This window comes from Rhea americana, unplaced genomic scaffold, assembly GCF_003343005.1.
Source record: "Rhea americana isolate MKP2758 unplaced genomic scaffold, rheAme1 scaffold_352, whole genome shotgun sequence".
Lineage (NCBI taxonomy): Eukaryota > Metazoa > Chordata > Aves > Rheiformes > Rheidae > Rhea > Rhea americana.
Genome location: NW_028186482.1, coordinates 396,231 through 416,160, shown reverse-complemented (window position 1 = coordinate 416,160; position 19,930 = coordinate 396,231). Strand labels below are relative to the sequence as shown.

Sequence of the window (19,930 nt, the reverse complement as noted above, 5' to 3'; positions counted from 1 at the left end):
CCCTTCTTCTGAAGCACAGAACCTGAGTAGGCCCTTTTTAGTCTTGCCTTTTTATTTTCATCATGGATCAGAGTCAGGCTACCCACCTACTTGTTTAATTTCAGATCAGCAGCACATAAGCGTGGACTACCAAAATAATAATAAGTCTGAGCTTGGAATATCCAAGTCAAATATTCTGTATTTTAGGAGCACTGCCTGATAGAAATAGTTCTGCTGTCTGCATTATTCAGACCCAGCCAGCTGAGATACAATATGGAGGGGTTTATGTTCACACTTTCCCTCTCATGACCACATGTGCACTGCTAATTAGGATCTAGGATATATTTAACTATTTTACTTTGAAAAAATGGCAACAGCCAAAGTGGTATCTGGCACTGGACTACAGCAAGAGGTAATGGGGAAGGAATGGGCTTCATTAATGGTTTGAAAAATCTCAAGAATCCCATTTAGACTTTAAGATTTTATTTTTTGCTATGATGGCAGCAGAGAACTGAAGTTTTGAACAGCCACTTTCAGAATATGGAAGGGTAAAGAAAGCAGCAAAGGCAGAAGGCTCTCTGTGAGTAGGTGTTCGGTGTTGAGGACGCAAGGAAGAGTATTGGCTCAAAGTTTCCTCCCCTTTTGACAAGGGTTCCTCACTTCCCACTACTAGTCCTCAAGGAAGGTGCACATCTGGAGGAGATCTGAAAAGGGAAAGAACAAGAATGAACTTCTGAACAACCCTACCTGCCACTCATTTGAACAGGAAAAACATAACCACTCCTATCCCACCAGAACACACACAATCGTGGGAATGACTTCAGAGCAAGGAAAACATAGCCAGTGTACCACAAAAAAGACTTTCCCAGTCCCAGCTCATTTGACTGACTGGAGTAGATCAAGGTCTGGAATTACTACCTGTTCCTGTTGTACATTAGCCAAGAAGAAGCCCTATAGGAGACACTGCAGGAGTATTTGGATGGTGAGCTTGCAGATGTATGTTTAATTTCCAGAGTTCTCCCCAAAACAGTTCCCATAAATTGGTGTCTAGCAGACTAGATGACTCAGGGAACTGTAACACTGGTTCAAGTAACTAAAAATCACTATTATTCAGTTAGCACAGAAGGGCTTACGTGGAAAGCCAATAAACAAATGGGTGTGTAATATGAGTTATCACTTTCTAACATTAAAGTATATTAACCGTAGATCAGTCTGAACATGCAGTGATGGGACAGGATGGATTCTTTAACTGTTTCTTAAACTGCATATTTTCTAAAGATAAGTAAGAAATTTTTGATTCATATTATTGCCAGAGCAACAAATTTTGAGTCAGTTTTCAGTTCATTCAAATAATTGGGAAAGTAGGCATCTTCATGAATTATCTTCATTTTGCTTTAAAGAAATTAAATGGACAGAAATAGAAATAACTGTCCACAACTGTGAGGCTAGGAACTGCATTTCATTGACTTTTTCCTGAGGATTTTAAAGTTACCTGATGGATTGCATGTATTGAGACTAGCAACTGAGGAATAGTATTCATCTCCCAGGAATTCCCTGTACGTTATTCCTTCACGGAGTTTAACCAGACACTTGGTCAAGTCTTTAAACAGAAGATCCTTGGTCCGAGACTTAAACATCATGAATCTCTCTTTTTCAGTTCCTTTTTCTCCAAATAATTTCTGAAATAAAGGCATGAAAGTAAGTGTACATAAAAACTAGAAAGAAAGCAAGAATTAGCCTGATACAAGTCTAGTTCTTAGTTCTTCAGTATGAAGAACTCCTTATCCTGGAAAGCCCCTTAGTCAAGCTCCAAAGATATAGAATTTAATCTTCTGTTCATGCAGTTAGTTGACTCAACTCTCAGTGGTAAGTGCAGTTGTGGCCCGACTGCCAAAACAACAAGATTTCCTGTTTTAACACAGTGCATGCGAAGCTAATCTGCAGTTGCTGCCAGCCAAGAGCTGAAAGCAAAAGGAGCTGACTTCCAAAGTGCCACCTAGCACCCCTGATGGTGGAGCTTATCTCAGTATTTTCAGTGTAAAGCCAGAGAACTGTTTTAATCTGGTTACATTTACACCAGCAGATGACATACTGTGTATGTGCAAGGAGGCTGCACAACTCCATGCCTATCTCATGCCTAAACGCAGGTGGGTCAGAGACCAGGCATCCCAGAGGGGTTTCCTAAACACACCTGTAGGAGCAGACTGCCTCTTTTTAAAGACATGGCCACAGAAGGAGGTGGCAACTGTGATAATCTTATGTTACCCATTTATAGTGTGGCAACAGCACTCACCAGGATCCAGGTTTTACCTATGGGTATTTGCTAAGGTGGCAAAGGAGAAAGAATAGATCTGAAAGGATGGAAGGAGGAGGTAGCTAAGGGATAGGGAAGTGCAGAGCTGTTATCTTGTATTGATAATCAAAATCTTTTGCTGTTCCACTGATTCATGCTCAGAGCATCATTGCTGTAAAAATGCAAACGCAGTGCAAAAACAAACCCAGAACATTTCTTCTACAGTCAGTACTAACCTCTTGTCTCTCCAGCAGCTCACGGATTTTACTTGTTTTCTCAGGACGTGAGATCACAGCATGGGTAGGAACTTTTGCCAGGTGGCAGGAACTGTAATCCATGATATTTGCCCGTCGCCCATCAGGGCACAGCAGCTCAAATTGGTCCATTTTCAAATTTTTGGCCCACTCTTCTTTATTTTTGCCTTCAAAGAGAATTGGTTTGGAGATTCAGACATCTTCCATAGCAGAAGCATATCAGCCTTACAACACCTAATAAGGCATTTTTCATTGCATATATATGCATTGACACTTGGATACATGTACAGAAGAGCTTTAAGTAAAATTCAGAAAAAGTCAATGGGACAAATCGGACTCTCAGAGCAGGCTGCAAGATTCATTTATATCTCTTTCCTTAATATCCAGTGTATTAAAAAGCATGTTTTCATTTTTCGTACTGTTTTGAAAACTTCAGCCACTGCTTTTAGAAAAGTAAACTGAACTTTCAAGTTTCAGACAAATGGGTAGTGCAGGGAGCTAGAGGGCTGCACAGAGGTGTCAAGACAGGAGTCTGTCGTTAACTCCACCTGAATTCTTGTGCAGCAGAAATGAAATGATGGTCAGTGGGGGCCCTGCAGAAATGTATGGGAACAGACAGTCTGGGCAGACAGCATGTGCTGATGGTTGCATTTGGCTACTCCTGGATGAGGGCTAAGATCGTCAGAACAAGCAGATAAAAATTGCTTTTATCTTAAGTGATGGGAACAAAAGTTACAGAGCTAGAGGAAGGCAGTCCTGCCAAGTCCGCATCCTTCACAAGCAGCGTAGAGAACTCGGGGGACATTCACACCAGCAAAGCAAAGTGCTCATCTCTGTTCCTGGGTTTGCTGTCTACCAGGCCTTGCATTTACTTCCAGATTCTCCCCTCTGGCAGAATAACCACGTACCATTAGTGTTTTCCTCGACAATTGAATGCTTAATAAAGGCCACATCCCCCTGCTCGACTAGGCATCTGCAAAGTACAAAGAAAGTCAAATGTTGTAGCTGCTTGAATGTCTTCCTTCAGATTGGATTCTTATCCTATGTCTTATTTTTTAAAATTAATCTTATTTTAAGGCTATCTGAAGCACAGTCTTTGAACATTGCCCATGCATCTGTTCTAGCATGCCCTATTGACACTTTAATTTAACAGGTAAATATAAGCCACACTCTGGAAAAAACATTCATCTTGTTCACATCATAAGTAGCTAATTTATTTTATTGCCAGTTTGGCTAGTTTATTGACCATTTGGCCAGTTTCAGAATTCACTTTACTTTCCCCAGTGCTCATGCCTGTCTGTACATTTTAATAGCCTTGTAAAAACTCTTAACTTGCACCAAAATGACTACAAACCCCGAAGCATTGCCATACAGCAGGGATCTCTGCTACTAGATGTAAATGAGACAAGATTCATTCTCCTTTTAAGTACATGCCCAGAATGAATTACATAGACTTGAGTTGTTACAAGAAGGATACGCAGGAAATGGAATTGGGGTTGGCTTCTGGCTGACCTCCCTTCACTTCCTTCTTTAAATCTTACAGAAGAGTTCATTTTAACTAAAATGAGCAGCATTTTTAACATGGAGCATCTAGTGGATGCATTTTTTGAGGGTCTCCCTCTGTCAACTCTCCTTCTTTCTCGTTAACACATAGCAATACCATCACCGTAGGAGGTCAGGGCAAAGTGCTGGTGTCTCCTAGTCAGCCTGGTGGAATCAGGAAGTTAATTATCCAGGAACATTTTAAATCATTTTGCAACTGCACTGAGGAAGAGGTGAGGGGAAGGGGGAAGATAGCTGCATAAAGAAAAAGCTTATGTAAGTAGTGTCACAAGACCTTCAGCAATGTAACAGACAAAAAGAAAAGGTCAGCAAACTAGCATTGACATGGGAACCTGTGTGATCTACCCATAACCTCTCCAATCAGCTCCAGAGTACTCAAGAGCGGCCTGAATATTTTCTCCACCTACCGGAAAGCTCCCGTATATCCATAGTATCTCTCAAGGCTGCTGGCAACACACTTCTCTGGTGGGATCCCACCTGATCCCTGGCATAGTTTGCAAAGTCGGGAGCCAGGAGGAGACCCAGGAGCACAGCCCTCACTGAAGTATTCATCTGAAGGGAAAATTATGAAAAATTCACTGCACTTCTTTTTACCTGAAGAACATTTGGTTTTCTCTGAGCCTCAGTGAACTTCAAACATCACACTATGAAGCTGTATGAGTGTTTTCAATAATTTAGATTGCATGAACTCAAAATAGAAGCATTTTTAAAAAGCCTGAAAAGGCATTTTCATACACTGAAAATTTGGGTGTTCTTTTAATATTTTCTTGTGCTGAATTCATATTAGTAGTCCCTGGGAGCTGGAAACAGGCCGTAAAAAGCAGCATGTTTGTCAGTGGACAGCAAATTACGTGCATTATGTTTTCACTATGAAACCTGAAGCAAGCTTTTGTCGCTTGTATGTGTCTTGTTATTCATGATATAGTCATTCAGGCTCCATTGTACTAGTCACTGTCTTGAGATTAAAAGAAGAACATATTTTCTGCAAAACATTTCCAGCTCAAACTGAGCCAATTCAAACCTCCTCAGTCTTTAGGAAGAGGCAAAACTATTCAGCAGCAACCCCAGAGATCTGGGGACAAAAGGGACAGTGGGAAAAACAGGTAGGATTTCAGAGGAGGATGTAGGGACTAACTCTAAAACTTATTTATTCATTAACACTGTATGTTCCTGAAGTTAGACACTTTGTTGTAATAACTATATAACTATATGTTTAATTTGTCTTGGTCCATAATATTTGCACGTTATTTTTGCTGGATCGTAATTCTCACTGAAATAGAAACAATCATCCAAATTGAAAGCCTGATGTAGAAGTTCATCTTCTGAACAATCTTCTAAGGCCCAGAGCCAGCCAGAGCAAACTCTTCGCCCATTATTCTCAGGGAGTCAAATCAATCTCTTCATGTTTCTTGAGCTGAGATCAGCCTCTCCCTTCCTCTCCCTTCCAGGATTACTCTTTACTTCCACTCCGTGGACCTCCCACAAAAAGCAGCACCCCTATACTAGGGCCAGTATGTATTCTATTTTATTTTTATGTATTTATTTATTACCTTTTGGACTGCTGAAAAGGGAGGGTGAAAGATTTGAACAGAAAGCAAAGAAAAGCCCCCAAGGGTAGTTGGTGTGCCATGTCTTTCTGTGAAACAGTCATTAGCAGTCCGAAACTTTGCTCACTGAAGCCTTGCTTCTTCATTTCTTATCTCCAAGTTAGAATCACTGAGGTACAATAAACTTTGAGGATCCCTTTCCACTTATATCAATCCTTTCCCACTTTTCCTTTTCCACTTATACCAATCAGGACTATTTCCATGCCTCTGTTGTCAATAATTACCTGGTTCCACTGCTTTCTTTTCTTTGCTTTGAGAGGGGTGGGAAAAGTTTTGTTCTCAAACTCTGAAGTAGCTGCATCCTTAGCTAATGATGCTAAACTTGACTCACCAAAATTGCAACTCCCAGTTCTGTTGTGAATCAAGCCCATGGGAATGTTCCAGCCAGCAGTTCTCCCAACAGCTGTATGGCATGATTTCTTGCCCTGCAGATTATTCCATGTGATATCCTTGTCAGATTTCTTCACAACAGCCACAGCAAAGTAAGATGCTTTCAGTGGAAAGATAGAAGAGAATGAATTGGGAGGTTGGCAGCTGAACCAGGACTGAATCTGAAGATCCCACAGTGCTCCCTTAGGGGAGCACTGGTTATACTTAGCAGAGGGCATCTATGAACAGTGTGACAGGAATACTTTGTACTTATAAATAATTTGCCACCCATCGGCAACAGAACAGTTTGCAGATGTGATGCATCTACTCCCACAGTGCTCTGGGAAATTATTATCCCTGTCATTTTTCCCCCACAAAATTCTGGCATTTGGGTATACGGTTATATAAGAGGCTATGGCAAGACATATGTGATGCATGCCTCCTGATTTTTTATCTCTTCTTTAACAAAGGCCAAAGCATAAATCTCTGCCACTACCACATGCTTTGTCTTGATATCTGCTTGCAGATTCAGACTTTACATTTGACTAATAAATTTGTCTTCCAAGATTTTTAATCACTATATTGGATACTGTGGTTCTTGCTAGATTACTTGTGTGTCGACTGGCCATTAATTCTCAACCCATGGCTACATATATGTATTTTTTCCACTTATATCAATATCAGGACTATTTCCATGCCTCTATTGTCAGTAATTACCTGGTTCCACTGCTTTGCTGCACTGAATTTCATCTGAGAAAAGGAAAAAGAAGATTTTAGACAAAATATATGGCAAATACTCGTCACTAATTTCCAGAGAAACTTCATTCTAGAAGTGACTATTGAAGGTAGTATCATCAGAACAAAGCATAGTCTCCATCCATTCCTCTGGGTTACTACAACTACATACAGAGACCAGTGCATAAGGAAAGAGGCATTATGATTAAAATGAAGAAGACAGAGCGCCTGGTGTGCCTGACTTTAGATTCCTGTTCTCCCTCATGACCAGGGCTGTTTCAGTGCCTGCACTGGGAGGCAAGGCATGCAGGGGAAGAGCTGTCTTAGTGTACCATGTGTTTTTCCTGTAGCACTGAGGCTGCTTTCTAGATTTTGTAAGAAAACCAATGCTTTTGCACCAGTCCATTTATGATCACCTGCAACTAGAGGTGCAGTCTGGATTGTACTTACCTTCATAGTTTTCTCCCATCACTGGCACCAAGCCACACACTCCAGCTGTGTAGACAAAACCTCCATCTAGGCTAATAGCATCTGCTTCACCTTTCTGCAACGAAAACCACCCACTGATGAAATGATGCTATGTTTACCCATACCAGCTCTTTTCAAAAATCAGATCATAAAAGAAGCACTTGCTGTGATGGAGAAAGGCTTGTGGCTAAAGGGTCTTAGGATCTGAAAGGCCATTCCTTAATATATGAACAGAAGATGTGGGGAAGGAGGGACTTAGGAAATTATCACTCCTGTGTGTTTGTAACCACTACCACCACCACTAGTTATCATCCCCAGGCACATCAGATTGTATGCCTCTCCTAGCCTGTTTCACTGTCAAATGCTTATCTGACCTCACCTTTGGAGTTTGCATTTTGGGCTATGTAAATACCATGGGATTGACACAACTCCCCGAACTATCACCAGCACCCTCAGTTGTACTATGGAACCACTCCTCTTCTAAAAGGTCAATGGTCTTTCTCTGATTGAGACACAAAATTGCAAGAAGAGCCGGTATTTGTAGCCTGAGACCTTGGCCTCCAAGGTGAGAGCCTTTGCACTGCCAGCTGGATCAATAGGCAGGGCACAACCTCAATCTAAGAGAAAATGCAGCTGAAGAATTTCACAGAGGGTTTGTCAGATCCAGCCTGTCAGCCAGTTCATTAGAAACTGTATCTTCACCCAGTAGAAAACTAGACAAGACAGCAGAGCTACACTGAGTTATTGCAGCTGAGAATACAATGTGGTTACTGCATAAAAACATTTCCCTACTTAGATCTCAGAAACTCATTTGTTCGTCAGTATAAACTTACTGGGGAAAATGACAGGAACAATGCATCTAAACCAATCAATCTAAAAAATATTTCTGAACTAATTATTTTTTTAAAATCTTCAGGCCAATGCAACAATTTCATTTTATTTGAATTTGGAGTATTTTTTTTCATTTTCTTTTTTATATTCATAGAATCATAGAATCAGTAAGATTGGAAGGGATCTCTGGAGATCCCCTTGACACACACCCCCTTCAGGTACTTATACACATTTGTAAGATCCCCCCTCAGTCTTCTCTTCCCCAGGCTAAAGAGGCCCAGTTCGCAGCTGTTCCTCAGAGGACAGATGCTCCAGTCCTCTGATCATCTTCGTAGCCCTGTGCTGGATTCTCTCCAGTAGCCCCATGTTTCTGTTGTACTGGGGAGCCCAGAACTAGAGGCAGTACTCGAGATAAGGCCGCACCAGGGCTGAGTAGAGGGGCAGGATCACCTCCCTCGACCTGCTGGCAACACTCTGCCTAATGCACCCCAGGAGACCATTGGCCTTCCTGGCCACAAGGGCACATTGCTGGCTCATCGTCAACTTGTCATCCAGCAGCACTCCCACGTCCTTCTCTGCATAGCTGCTTTCCAGCAGCTCAGCCCCCGGCTTGTACTGATGCCTGGGGTTATTTCTCCCCAGGTGCAGGACTCTGCACTTGCCCTTGTGGAACCTCAGGAGGTTCCTCTCTGCCCAGATCTCCAGCCTCTCCAGGTCTCTCTGAACGGCAGCACAGCCCTCAGCTGTATCAGCCACTCCTCTCAGCTTGGTATCATCAGCAATATATTTTAATAGTTAACTTCATTTTCCAAATAAAGAATTGTTGTACATCCAAAAATTACTTTTTTAAATTTCAAAAAAAATTAAAAAATATTTTTAAATTATGTCAGAAAAATATTTTTATTTAGAAAATATCAAAGAAAAAATATCTAAAAATATTTTTCCAATATGTTAATATTTGAAAAACTAAATAAAAGGATTTTCCCTATGATGAGGTTGGTTTCTGCCTGTTGGTGTTTCTTGCAACTCCTCTTTCCCCTAGCATTTCATTTTAATGTTCCCCACCTGATCTGTTCCCAAGCTGAAAGAAGCAACACTGCTGTCTATGAAGGGGGTAAGTGAAAGGCTCACAGGGAGAAGAAAGGGGAAAAAAGCCTTACCATAATCTTAATAATGCAGTCCTTTGTGTTGTCTCCCACAGCACACTCCACCTCCCCATTGCTCACCACACTCCAGCGGTCACATTTGCTCTTCTCCTCCTTACCCACTGCACACCACTGTACCTTGTTTCTCTTGGGGGTAGAACTCATGAGTTCTGTAAAAACAGTAGAGAACGAAGGAATAAGCCTAGAGCTCAGCTAAACAATAAAGCTACCAACGGGCTACTTTCTGGGTGGGTGGGACCCAGACCTCAAGGCACACAAACCTGGCACTACCCAGTGCAAAAGAATCTTGTTTACTGAACTCCGGACTAGCCTGAGCAGAAGGTGTGTGTAAGGATGATTCATTAGCAGAACCTGGTTCTTAAGCTGAAGGATACTTGAAAATCAACTTCAACCTACTGATTAGAAAGGACTTTGCCGTGATCTTTTGCTCAGATTTGTGTTAGCCAAGACATCATAGACACTAAATCACTAAGCATTGGTAGTACTTTGTATTGATAGTTCTACTATATCCAGCTTTTCTCTAGACCTCACTGCCCAGACAGCTACGCAAGTTAGACCAGTCTGGACAAACACATAACACAACACAGTTATGTTTCTGTGAAGCAGCATTTGAAAAATCTATTTTGATTCTACATGAATCCCCTTCCATAAATGCCGTAGTACCTGAGTCTACCACAGAGATGTCCACAAAACTATACTTTTTAAGAGGGTTTTGGAGGTTGTTTGTAAGATATTTGACTCTCAGAGAGCCAGCTAGGATGTCGGTAAATACTTTATGAGTCGAGATGGAAATAAAGGACACTGTTTCCCTCACATAGCCGGAACTGGGTCTGAAGTCCTGGGATGTTCCTTCCAGTCCTGTATGCTTACATCTCAGAAATGGCTTTTTTGAATAGCAGTTTTGACCATACTAGTTTTGACCTTACTAACCACACAAGCAAATACATTTCATAGAAAATACAGAATATTGAATACTGCCAAGAATACTGCCAAGAATACACAATACTGACTACATTTAAGAAAATCATGTTCATTCTCCTAGACATATTTGCTTATCACTTCTACAAATATCTTCTGCATACACTTCTTGGCCAACTAACTGCATTCAAACAGTTTGTGAAGGGAAACAGGCAACATCCCATAGCTCTTTCAGAACAGCTCCTCATGCAGAAATGCTCTCAGTCCAAAATAGGGGATGCTGCATAACCCCACTGATTGAAGGAGGAGCACACTGGGGTCATACAGGTGGGGAAAGTCAGGGAGGATGTTATTGGGGCAGGAGAACTTGGACATCATGAGGAAAATGCAGCATCAGGGGCAACTGCTTATTGAATTCATACAGCAGCAACCAGATTCACTGCAGTTTCCCTTGGTACTATATTAGCATTTCATGGTTACTGGCCATGACCCATGTCCTACCTACCCTTCCTGAGGTTCTGAATGGATTCATACAGCAGCAACCAGATTCACTGCAGTTTCCCTCGGTACTATATTAGCATTTCATGGTTACTGGCCATGACCCATGTCCTACCTACCCTTCCTGAGGTTCTGAATGGCACTGTAATACTCAAAGCCTAGATAGAGCTGGGAATCCATCAGTGATGGGATTTTCTTCAACTTCGTAGCAGAGTCTTTAAAAAGCAAGTCTTTGAGGTGTGGGTCCTTCTTCTCAAACGTCCCAAAGAGATGGAAGTCACTGGTTGTGCCAGCACCAAATTTTTCCTGTCACAGGGAAAAAATAATCAGTCAATGACCACATTAAAATGCTTGGACAGCTGTAAAGACCAATTGAAACTAAAGGGGGATGGTAGGGGAAGGAAAGAAAAGCTGTACGCTACCTGTGCTTTTGAGAGAAAAGTCCAGATTTCTTCAACCTTGCTATCGTCTCGAGCCACAACAGCATGAGCAGGGACCCTGGCCCAGTGGCAGGCTTTATAGTTGTCCACAGGCTGCCGGGTGCCATCCAAACACAGCAACTCGTACTTATCCTTCTCCTTTGCGGCATTTTCTAGAGGAAGAGAGGAAACACAAGTTGCAACACCACAATAACAAAAACTCAATCTAAGGCAGCTTTATAATTAGTTATTTTCCTGATGAAGCATAAAGGAATAGCAAATTCTCCTCATGTGAGAGCTCCCCATGCCCACTTTTCAATGGTAGTGTGTGAGTGTTAGGAGAGATGGACCATCATAGTCATATGAAGGCAATTCATACAGAAAAATACATGTACCTGTGAAAGAGAGATTATCAGATTATCTCTGCCTCTAATTGAACTATCAGTGGGAGGATTCTATGCGGCAGTAGCGCCTAGACATTTTAGTATGCTAGATGTCATACAGACATTTAATAGCCCAGGACATGCACATGGTTTGTTAAGCCAATTCTGCTAAGGAAACTGCACAGATGTCCTGGGCAGCTTGTCCCACTGCTTGACTCAAGAGGAAAATTTTTCTCTTGGAATCTGGTCTGAACCTCTCTTGGTTCAATTTATGACTTGTTTCTCATTTTCCCTCTGTACGTCTCTGTAAAGATCTTTGCTCCATCTTCTTGGAAACCTCCTTTTAGTTGCTGACAGGCTGCTATGAAGTCCCCCCAAAATCATCTCTTGTCCAGACTGAACAAACCAACCTCCCTAAGACTTTCCTCACAGGGCAAATGCCCCCTCCCCTGACCGTCTTGGTGGCCCTCCACTGAACTCACTGAAGGTCCCCTGAGTGCCAGGCCAGGGCTCAAAGCCCACCTTCCCTCTCTGAAAGGTGCAGAGGTTAATGAATTCTTTCTGTGGGTTGAATTCCCTCCAAAACTGACTCTCTCCCGGAAGTCTGGGTGGGCCTGGGAAAACTGGGTAAATATCTATGCAATTGCTCACTCACATTGTAGTGAAAACATTACAGCTGGCTCTGTGATGTGGCACAAAATATGTCGTTGAGCTTAAATCAAACAGGTAACTTTCAGATTTTCGTTCTTCAAAGAAGAGCCATTTCAGTAACACTGCACCGCAGTCATATTTTTCAAGAACAAGGATGAGCTAGTCAACTAATGAATCTAGTGTGTAAAACATTTCTAGGGATGAATGGAGAAGAAGTATGGAGAAAATATGCAGAGGAATGAAATTGGGCACAGTGTGGACTAAATTTGAAGATGGAGTAGCAGCAGGAGATTGGACTAGGAAGTTAAAAAAATAGTGATCTGACAGGCCTACCTTCAACAGTTGTGTGTTTTACAAAAGCTACTTCTCCATTTCCATCTTTCAGACAACTGCAGATGGGAGGAAGCAGAAGAGATGTTAAACAAAACAGACATTGTGGTTCCCTATCTCCTGTTTCAGCAAGTTACTTTGACACAAACTGCAACCTTAGAGCAGTAATCTTCCCAGAAAGTTATACTAGCAGGGAAGAAAATGTAATGGCAGAGAAGTAATTCATAAGAAACCCAGTTAGACTTAGCAAAATGCTGTATATTCTTAACAGTCTGTATGAAATCATACAATCCAGCTCCCTCTTTGATCTCCTAACTGTCTACTGGAACCCCAAGCCTCCACTGAATCTTCCATTACCAAGAATCCCAGTTGTTCTGTTAATTCACTCTCATCAGGACCTCCAGTTACAAGACAGCAGTCCCTGGTATAATGAAAACTTGTACATGTAAAGGCAAGACTATTCCCACAGAGAAAAATAACTTTCACTCACTGAAAAGCCCCAGAATATCCAGAGTAAGGTGCTGTGCGGGCACATTTGGTTTTAGGGTCCCCCTTGCACTGACGGCACAGGTTTTTTTCAGTGGCACCAGGCACGCAGCTGGCAGAGAAAAACTTAGCTACCTCTATAGAAGAGAAACATGGAAGAAAAATATGCAAGAGTTATTCTAAAAATCAGTTTTGCCTGAAGGGCAACCTGGAAGGGTTTGTGGTGGGAAGGTGTGTCTTAGAGGAAGGGTATCAGCTCTTAATGGTAGGGCTGACTCTTTTAATGGCTTGATATTCCTCCTTCTGGGGTATATGCCAGAGCAGAGCATTGAATGTTTAGCAAACTTAGCTATGTGCAGTACAGTGAGGTTTTCTGCTTGAAGATAAGACAAGATAGTCCTAAATGAAGGAACTCCTAGTGTGTTTGGGATGGACAAAGGGGAGGAGGAAGAAGAGCAAGATCAGGAATGTAAATGACTCAGCTGCTCTGTGTATGGCCACCAAATCTTTGCAGAAGATCAGATAACATCACTTTCACCTCATCCCATTTCACCACCACCACTGATTTTAATGTCACCCCATTTATTTCACACTTTCCCACCTCACCTTGCTCAATCGAGCCTGAGTCTATGCCATCCCATGGAATGTCTCCCCGGCGGATTAGTGTTCCAATGGGAATATTCCAGCCAGCAGACCTGCCCAGGCCTGTGTGGCAGGAAGTCTTGCCTTTCAAGTCATTTATTGTGAAGTCTGTTCCTTTCTTCACAACAGCCACAGCATAGTAGTTGGTTGTGGATCCTGCAATACAAGAAGGAGGAAAGCACTGAAAAGGCAGGAATTCTGAGCACTTGAAATCCTGGTTTCAAATCTTAAAAATCCTAGATTTCAGAGAATAAAGTGCTATACTACCAAATAACTCTTGAACACTTGTTGACTTCTGATTTTATTAAGGAAGTGTTACACTGCCAATATTGAACCAATACTGCACCATTACAATTTGTAGTGTTCAGTAACCTGAAAATGTTATCACATGCAAAATACTCCATCACTAGACAGGCATTAGACATTCAGGTAACACTGTAAGGATGCCTTGCAGGTCTTTTAGCAAATCTTGTTTGGCAATTTTTTTTTCAAATGTCATTGCCCACTGAAGCACAGATATAAGCTTTGCAAGACTGAAATTCCACACTTAGTGTTTAAAATTATATCAAGTCCATTCAATATTACATATGGATGAAGTGACTGAGTTTTGGGGATGCTAGAGACAGCCTTGAATTTAATATTTGTATTTCTTAAGTACTACACTGAGAATTACCCCATTGTGTTGCTTTGATCCTGACTACTGTATACAAACAGAGTGACCTCCAGGGCAGAGGGTTCTTCAAAAAGACCGTGGGAGCCTTATGTAGTGGAACTGTATGAGGTGATGTTCAGCTCCCAGGAGAAGCGTGGGAGAGAGGAGAGACAGTACAGAGAATGCGTAGGGATGGAGCACTGGAGCTTCCTCATAACAGATAGGGATTGCTCTGAATTCTATTTATCTTTCTTTCTGCTTCTCTTCATTTTACCATGCATTACCTAGTCCTTCTGCCTTGGTCAGCTCAACCAGATGTTCTTCCACAACCAGTAATGATAACGCTGTTGTCGTTCTTTAATTTCTTTAATCCTGAGAACTATCTGCAGGAAGATGCACAGTTTCTTTCTGCTACCTACCTTAGTTTATCAGCATTGTTCAAGGGCATTGAAAGCAAAAGATCTCTGGGCTCTATTCAGCACAGTTTTTATGGTTTTTATCTCATGTTTTAGGAGGATCATGACTGCTGTTTGTGGCTCTCCTTCCATGGCCTCTGCATCACTTTGTGATCAGTGACTTTCATCACAGGTAACAGTAGAAATGGGGCACTGGCTGTGCCATCTTGCAAAGCCACTTTCCATTGCAGTGACTCTGTGGCCGTGAGTAGCAGCAGAGCATTCATGTTTTTGGTGTGATTGCCCCCCCCCTTTTCCTCTGGGATTTGAAAATGGGGAACACTATCTCACACACCCATAAGAAACAACATGGGAACAATGTATGAAAAGGAAGGGCATCTGTGCTATCAGTTTGCTACTACTACTCGGCTTAAACATATTGCATGAAAACATACCTTGAGCTCCTTCATAGACTTCAGCAGCAATGGGCTTTAGTTTGTAGGGTCCAAGGCCTGCCTCAAAAATTTGACCACCATCCAAGCTAATGGCATCTGTTTCATTTCTCTAAACAAAAAAAGATTTCAAACAATAAGGAAAGAGTAGGCATGCATACGGGAAAACATCAGTCTCTCTTGGATCCTTGTGAGTGACTCCTCTATAGTGGATCACAGGTAACAACCAGAGACTCAGAGGAAACCCCAACACTCTCCAAGTGGAACAGGCTGCTGAAACATCCTCAGTGCCCAGCGCAGATGTTTTGCAGACCACTCACCGCAATGGCCGTTATACAGTCCAAGTATGTTGTTTTCTGCACACAAGACAATCCAGTGCTCTCTTGCTGCATGCGGTCCTTTAGGTCATTGCATTTCTTCTGTTCTGGTGAGGATATTGTGCACCATCTGATGGTTGCCTTGGGAGGTGCAGCAAAACACAGAGCTGTACAAAGAACCAGAAGTGGTCTTACAGAGGGAGGAAGGCAGTAAGTAGAGAAAAACAGCATCTCTGTGAATACATGATCCCTGGGATTCTGGTTTCTCGCAATCATTGCCCTCAAGTGAGCAGCAGGATAAGACATGGTCTCTTGCACATGTCTTGAGGCACACAAGAAGGTAGTTTCTTTCTTGCCTGTCATGTGCACCATCAGGAAGATCCAGGCAAACAATTTCTGGCCCCAGGAAGTGCTCACAATAGCTTTGTCAGTGTGGGCATCTTCCATGGCATCATGATTCAACCAGCCTGAGCTCATAGCAGCATCCACAGGAGCAGAAGTACAAACACACACAGTCCAATAGAAATTGAATGGTTGACTAAAAATCAGAATAGTTTGCAGAAAAGGGAGATCAAAGACTCTCCTTTGCAGCAGTCTCTTTGCAAATAACCCCAGAGGGCCAGCATCTATGACCCAGCCAGACTCTGTTCAGCATCTTGCCACACACAATGTCCTTAGCAGCCAGATTATCTGAAATATTTAAGTCTCTCTTTATTTCCCACCTTCTCCCCCACACCCAAAGATGCCATACCAGCTCCACAATACCCACAGCTCTCTCCTCTAAGGGCTCCCCAATAGTAGCCAGTAAATGCTGCTGACTAATAGCTCTGGGAGATCAGAGCAAAGCAAAGACTTAGGCGGACACTGACTATGGACTAGGAGTTCAGCAACCTAAACAACAGAAACTATGGAAACTTGCAGTTGAAGTATGTGACCAGTTTCATACTAACATTCTAGCTGGCCCACGCAACACACTTCACCTTAACTGTTCCCCTTCCTGTCAGGACTGTACAAACCAAGAGGTTATATGCAGAGTTTGCTTTCTCCAATCCCCTGGTGGCACATATCACTCAAATATCTTCAGAATGACCTGCACAGTTTCCATTTCTTTTTCACCTTTAAAATTTTACCTCTTGTTTTCTTTTTGAACCATACCTCTGCCAGAGGACATCTCCCCTCTCCTGAGTGGAGATGCTAAGTTTAGCCACATAGAGAAATTTTATTTCCTCCTGCCATAATCTAAACTTTCAGTCTTAGCTGGCCAAAGCTACAGCCACCCTGATATAGTGCTGGCAAAGGTTCTGCTTCTGGGCAGAGGCTGGACTGGGGACCTCCCAAGGGCACTCCCACCAACATTAACATGACTCTACAGAGAGACACAGCATGAGCACCTTCATGCGGAGCAGTAGCACTGTCATTCAGGAAGTTGTTGGCATGGATATGCTGTGTGCAGGTGTTTTTGCTTTCTTTCATGGTCACCTGTCAGCCCAGCAGCACTGATGGAAGTGGAGAAAGGAAAGGGAGCCCAAGTGCCATGGCCTCTATCACAGAACTTTTGTACAACCCCTTATCTCCTTCCATGGAGAGGAGGAGGGACTATTCATGGTTGGTAACATATCATTGTATGCTAATACTCAGCAAAGACTTTTGGTGCTAGAGAACTGTACAACTCCAATAGCATAGAGAGCACTTCTTATGGGAGGATATTAACCATCACCACATTTTGTGAGGGATCAGAAGAGACTATCACTTGCTTGCTTGTAGGAGAAGCCTCCACCTCTTTAACTTTCCAGGCAGGGATGCCCTGATAGGTGTAGACAGCAGCAACATCTTTGACATGGCTACCTGACCATTACCTAACAAAATCATGAACAGAGAGAGAAAAGCGAAATACCTACTTCAAAGAGAGCTAGGTCTGCAGCAGCATGGTTTGAGCATAAAAACACGTGGGAGTCTGAGCAAAGTACAGCTACAGCAGCAGGACAGAGCTCCACTTATTAAAGATGGTCCAGGAGCTCTCCAACTCCATCAAAAAAGCCAGTGGAACAGGGCTGGAAGCATGACATGCCACTGGTGCAAGGTGGGACACAAGTCTCCCCTCTTACAGCTCATACCTCCCCTCATACAGCTCAAAGTTTCAGAGACCGAAGGGTGCACTGGCAGGAGGTGGCAAGAAGGGGCAGCATCCCAGGAGCAAGCAGAAACATAAGAACACTGTAAACGCTACCTTCTAAATAAGCAGTGCAGGAGCAGAAAGGCGCATGTGCATATAGAGGTGCACCTCAACGGTCTTTCATTATTTAAGCATTCATTAAGTTCCTTTTGATTGCTACTGCCTTCAGCACATGCAGGCTCAGCAGAGAGGTCCTTTTCTGGTTTCTCTCCCAGTCCCTGAATATCTCTCCTGATATAGCAGCAGCTTGTCAAAGGGTCTTTTTTCTCTGCTCTCTGTGGCAGAGGAAGCATACCAATGTAAGTGAAACACTTCCCACAAGCTCTTCCTTCCCTCTGGCTTCAGCAGCAGGGCCTGTGGTTGGCAAGTAGCCCTTCTCCGTGCTGGAGGGACTGCTCTGCCATGCTCTGCGGACAGCAGCAGACTGCCGTCCAGCCTCAGTGGACCTGAGTTGCTTTCAGAGCCATGGCAGGTGCAGTGAGAAAACTGCTATCACTAAGGTTAAAAACACCATCTTTGTTTAGAGATCGTCAGCCACATTTGCCAAAGCAGAAGTCTGGCAGATTCTCTTTAGCTTTATGTTCTACTTTTCACTTTGCTGCCTGGTTTGGCACATGCTGCAGCTCAACAGATTCCTCTATAAAATACCCTGGTCTATGGGGTAAAGCCTAGAGTCCTGATAGCTTTTGATTCTTCCATTCCCCAAAACTGCCTTCAGCAGACACTTACCCACTATCCCGAAGGACAGCACAGTAGAGAGGACAAGTTTCATACTTGACCAGAGAGTCAGATGCAGAGGAGAGGGTGCAGCAACCTTGGTCACAGACTGTCCCCTCCAAGTCTGTGATGGCTCCGGAACCGCTTTCTCCCCCCTTTTATAGGGAAACAGCCCTGGCTGTGTTTGCAAAAGCAATGACCTAACACTGTTTGTCCTTCCTTGTTTCTCAATAGCTCCTAGAATGCCCCCCTCCCTGGATCAGCCCATTTTTAAGAAGCCTTTCGCTTTGGCACTGAATGTCATCACAGGTGGAAGCCAGAGCAAGGCAAAGAGCTTTTTGTTTGTGCAAGGGGCTTCAAATGGAAAATTCCCAATTTGTGACATTTGAATTCCCCTGCAGGCTAAAATGCCATGGGAGGGGCTATTTTCTTTGTTTCAGCTGCCCCCTGCCTTGCAGAGCCTAATCTCAAAAAGTCCCTACTGAGACATGACCCAGCCCTGAGTTTTGTGTGTTTGCCAATAACTATTGTTATTGTGCCCATCACCCTCTGGCTTGCAGCACTGAGCACATGCTTTCTTTTTTGTACTGCCTTGACAACGGCAACAAGGTGCAAAGGCAGTAAATGTGCTGAACAGACAGTCTGGCAAGCTCCTTGCAGCAGACCATGAGAAGACAGTGAGAGCTATGAAATAGCTAGATACCACCCTGCAGTCAGAAGAAATCAATGCACTGCCCTATCACTAAGCTGTTGTCACCACCTGCAATGAAATGCTAGAATTAGTGGTTGCCCTTCTCTCCCCAGAGGTACTACTCTTTCTCTTCCCCTGAAATCCTTCTCCAGCCAGTTGCAGTTACTCCTGGTTTTGCTCTCTGCATCCAGAACAAATGGATCATGGCTAGGCTTTTCTAAGACCTGCCTCTGTGATGCTGCTGCAGGCTTGACGTCGCAATCTATAGTGCAGGCTACAAAACAGACTGCAGATAAATGGTCATGCACACACAAAATGGGAGTTCCTGGACCACAACAGCTAGTCCACAAGCTCCAGCAGCATCCCTGGCCATTACCTGCTAGGGTTGACACCCTTGCTATGTACACCGAACAGAGTTACAGGACAGTGCTATCCTAGAGAGCAGATATGCATTGGTACTAATAGCATTCACTAGTGGCGCCATTCACTAGGATGACCAACAGGCAGCCACCAATTTCAGGATGTCACCGTCAGGGACTCACAGGGCTGCTGGTCTTCCTACCAAATGGGGGCTGTGCTCAGCCAGGGATCCTTGGATCAGGAGATAACTTTCATTATCCAGTTCCCAGGCAAAGCCATGCCTTGACCGCCTCTGCAGCAAAGCAGTTTAAGAGTTGCCAGAGATAAGGAGTGCCTAGGAAGACCTTGCCCACAGTGTGTGACTGTCCCAAACTAAACACACAGGCCAGATTGGTCCATCAGCCACAGAGCCATGCACAGCTAACACTCCTGGAGTAGCTGTGTGAACACCTGCCTTGAAGGTCCTACGGGTCACAAGGGGCAGCAGACACCGTCTACATTAGCATGCTGCATACCTACTCTCTGTTCACCTGCAGGAAGTCCAGTGGTAAAGCCCAGCTCCCAGGCTTTATCATGAAACT

At 43.3% G+C, this 19,930-nt stretch overlaps 1 protein-coding gene across 1 annotated transcript; it reads right to left on the bottom strand.

The window, feature by feature from the left end:
* Positions 1-445: 445 nt before the first annotated feature.
* TF (transferrin) lies at positions 446-18,477 on the bottom strand. Its single transcript, XM_085311984.1, has 17 exons — positions 18,311-18,477; positions 15,412-15,575; positions 15,095-15,203; positions 13,557-13,748; positions 12,955-13,087; positions 12,468-12,523; positions 11,104-11,273; positions 10,801-10,987; positions 9,260-9,414; positions 7,251-7,344; positions 6,783-6,815; positions 6,028-6,186; positions 4,497-4,641; positions 3,435-3,499; positions 2,509-2,693; positions 1,472-1,658; positions 446-683 (listed from the first exon to the last, which is right to left on the bottom strand). Exons 1-17 carry the CDS (start codon positions 18,351-18,353, stop codon positions 649-651), a joined length of 2,112 nt encoding a protein of 703 aa, XP_085168110.1. The 5' UTR covers positions 18,354-18,477; the 3' UTR covers positions 446-648.
* Between the last annotated feature and the right edge of the window lie 1,453 nt (positions 18,478-19,930).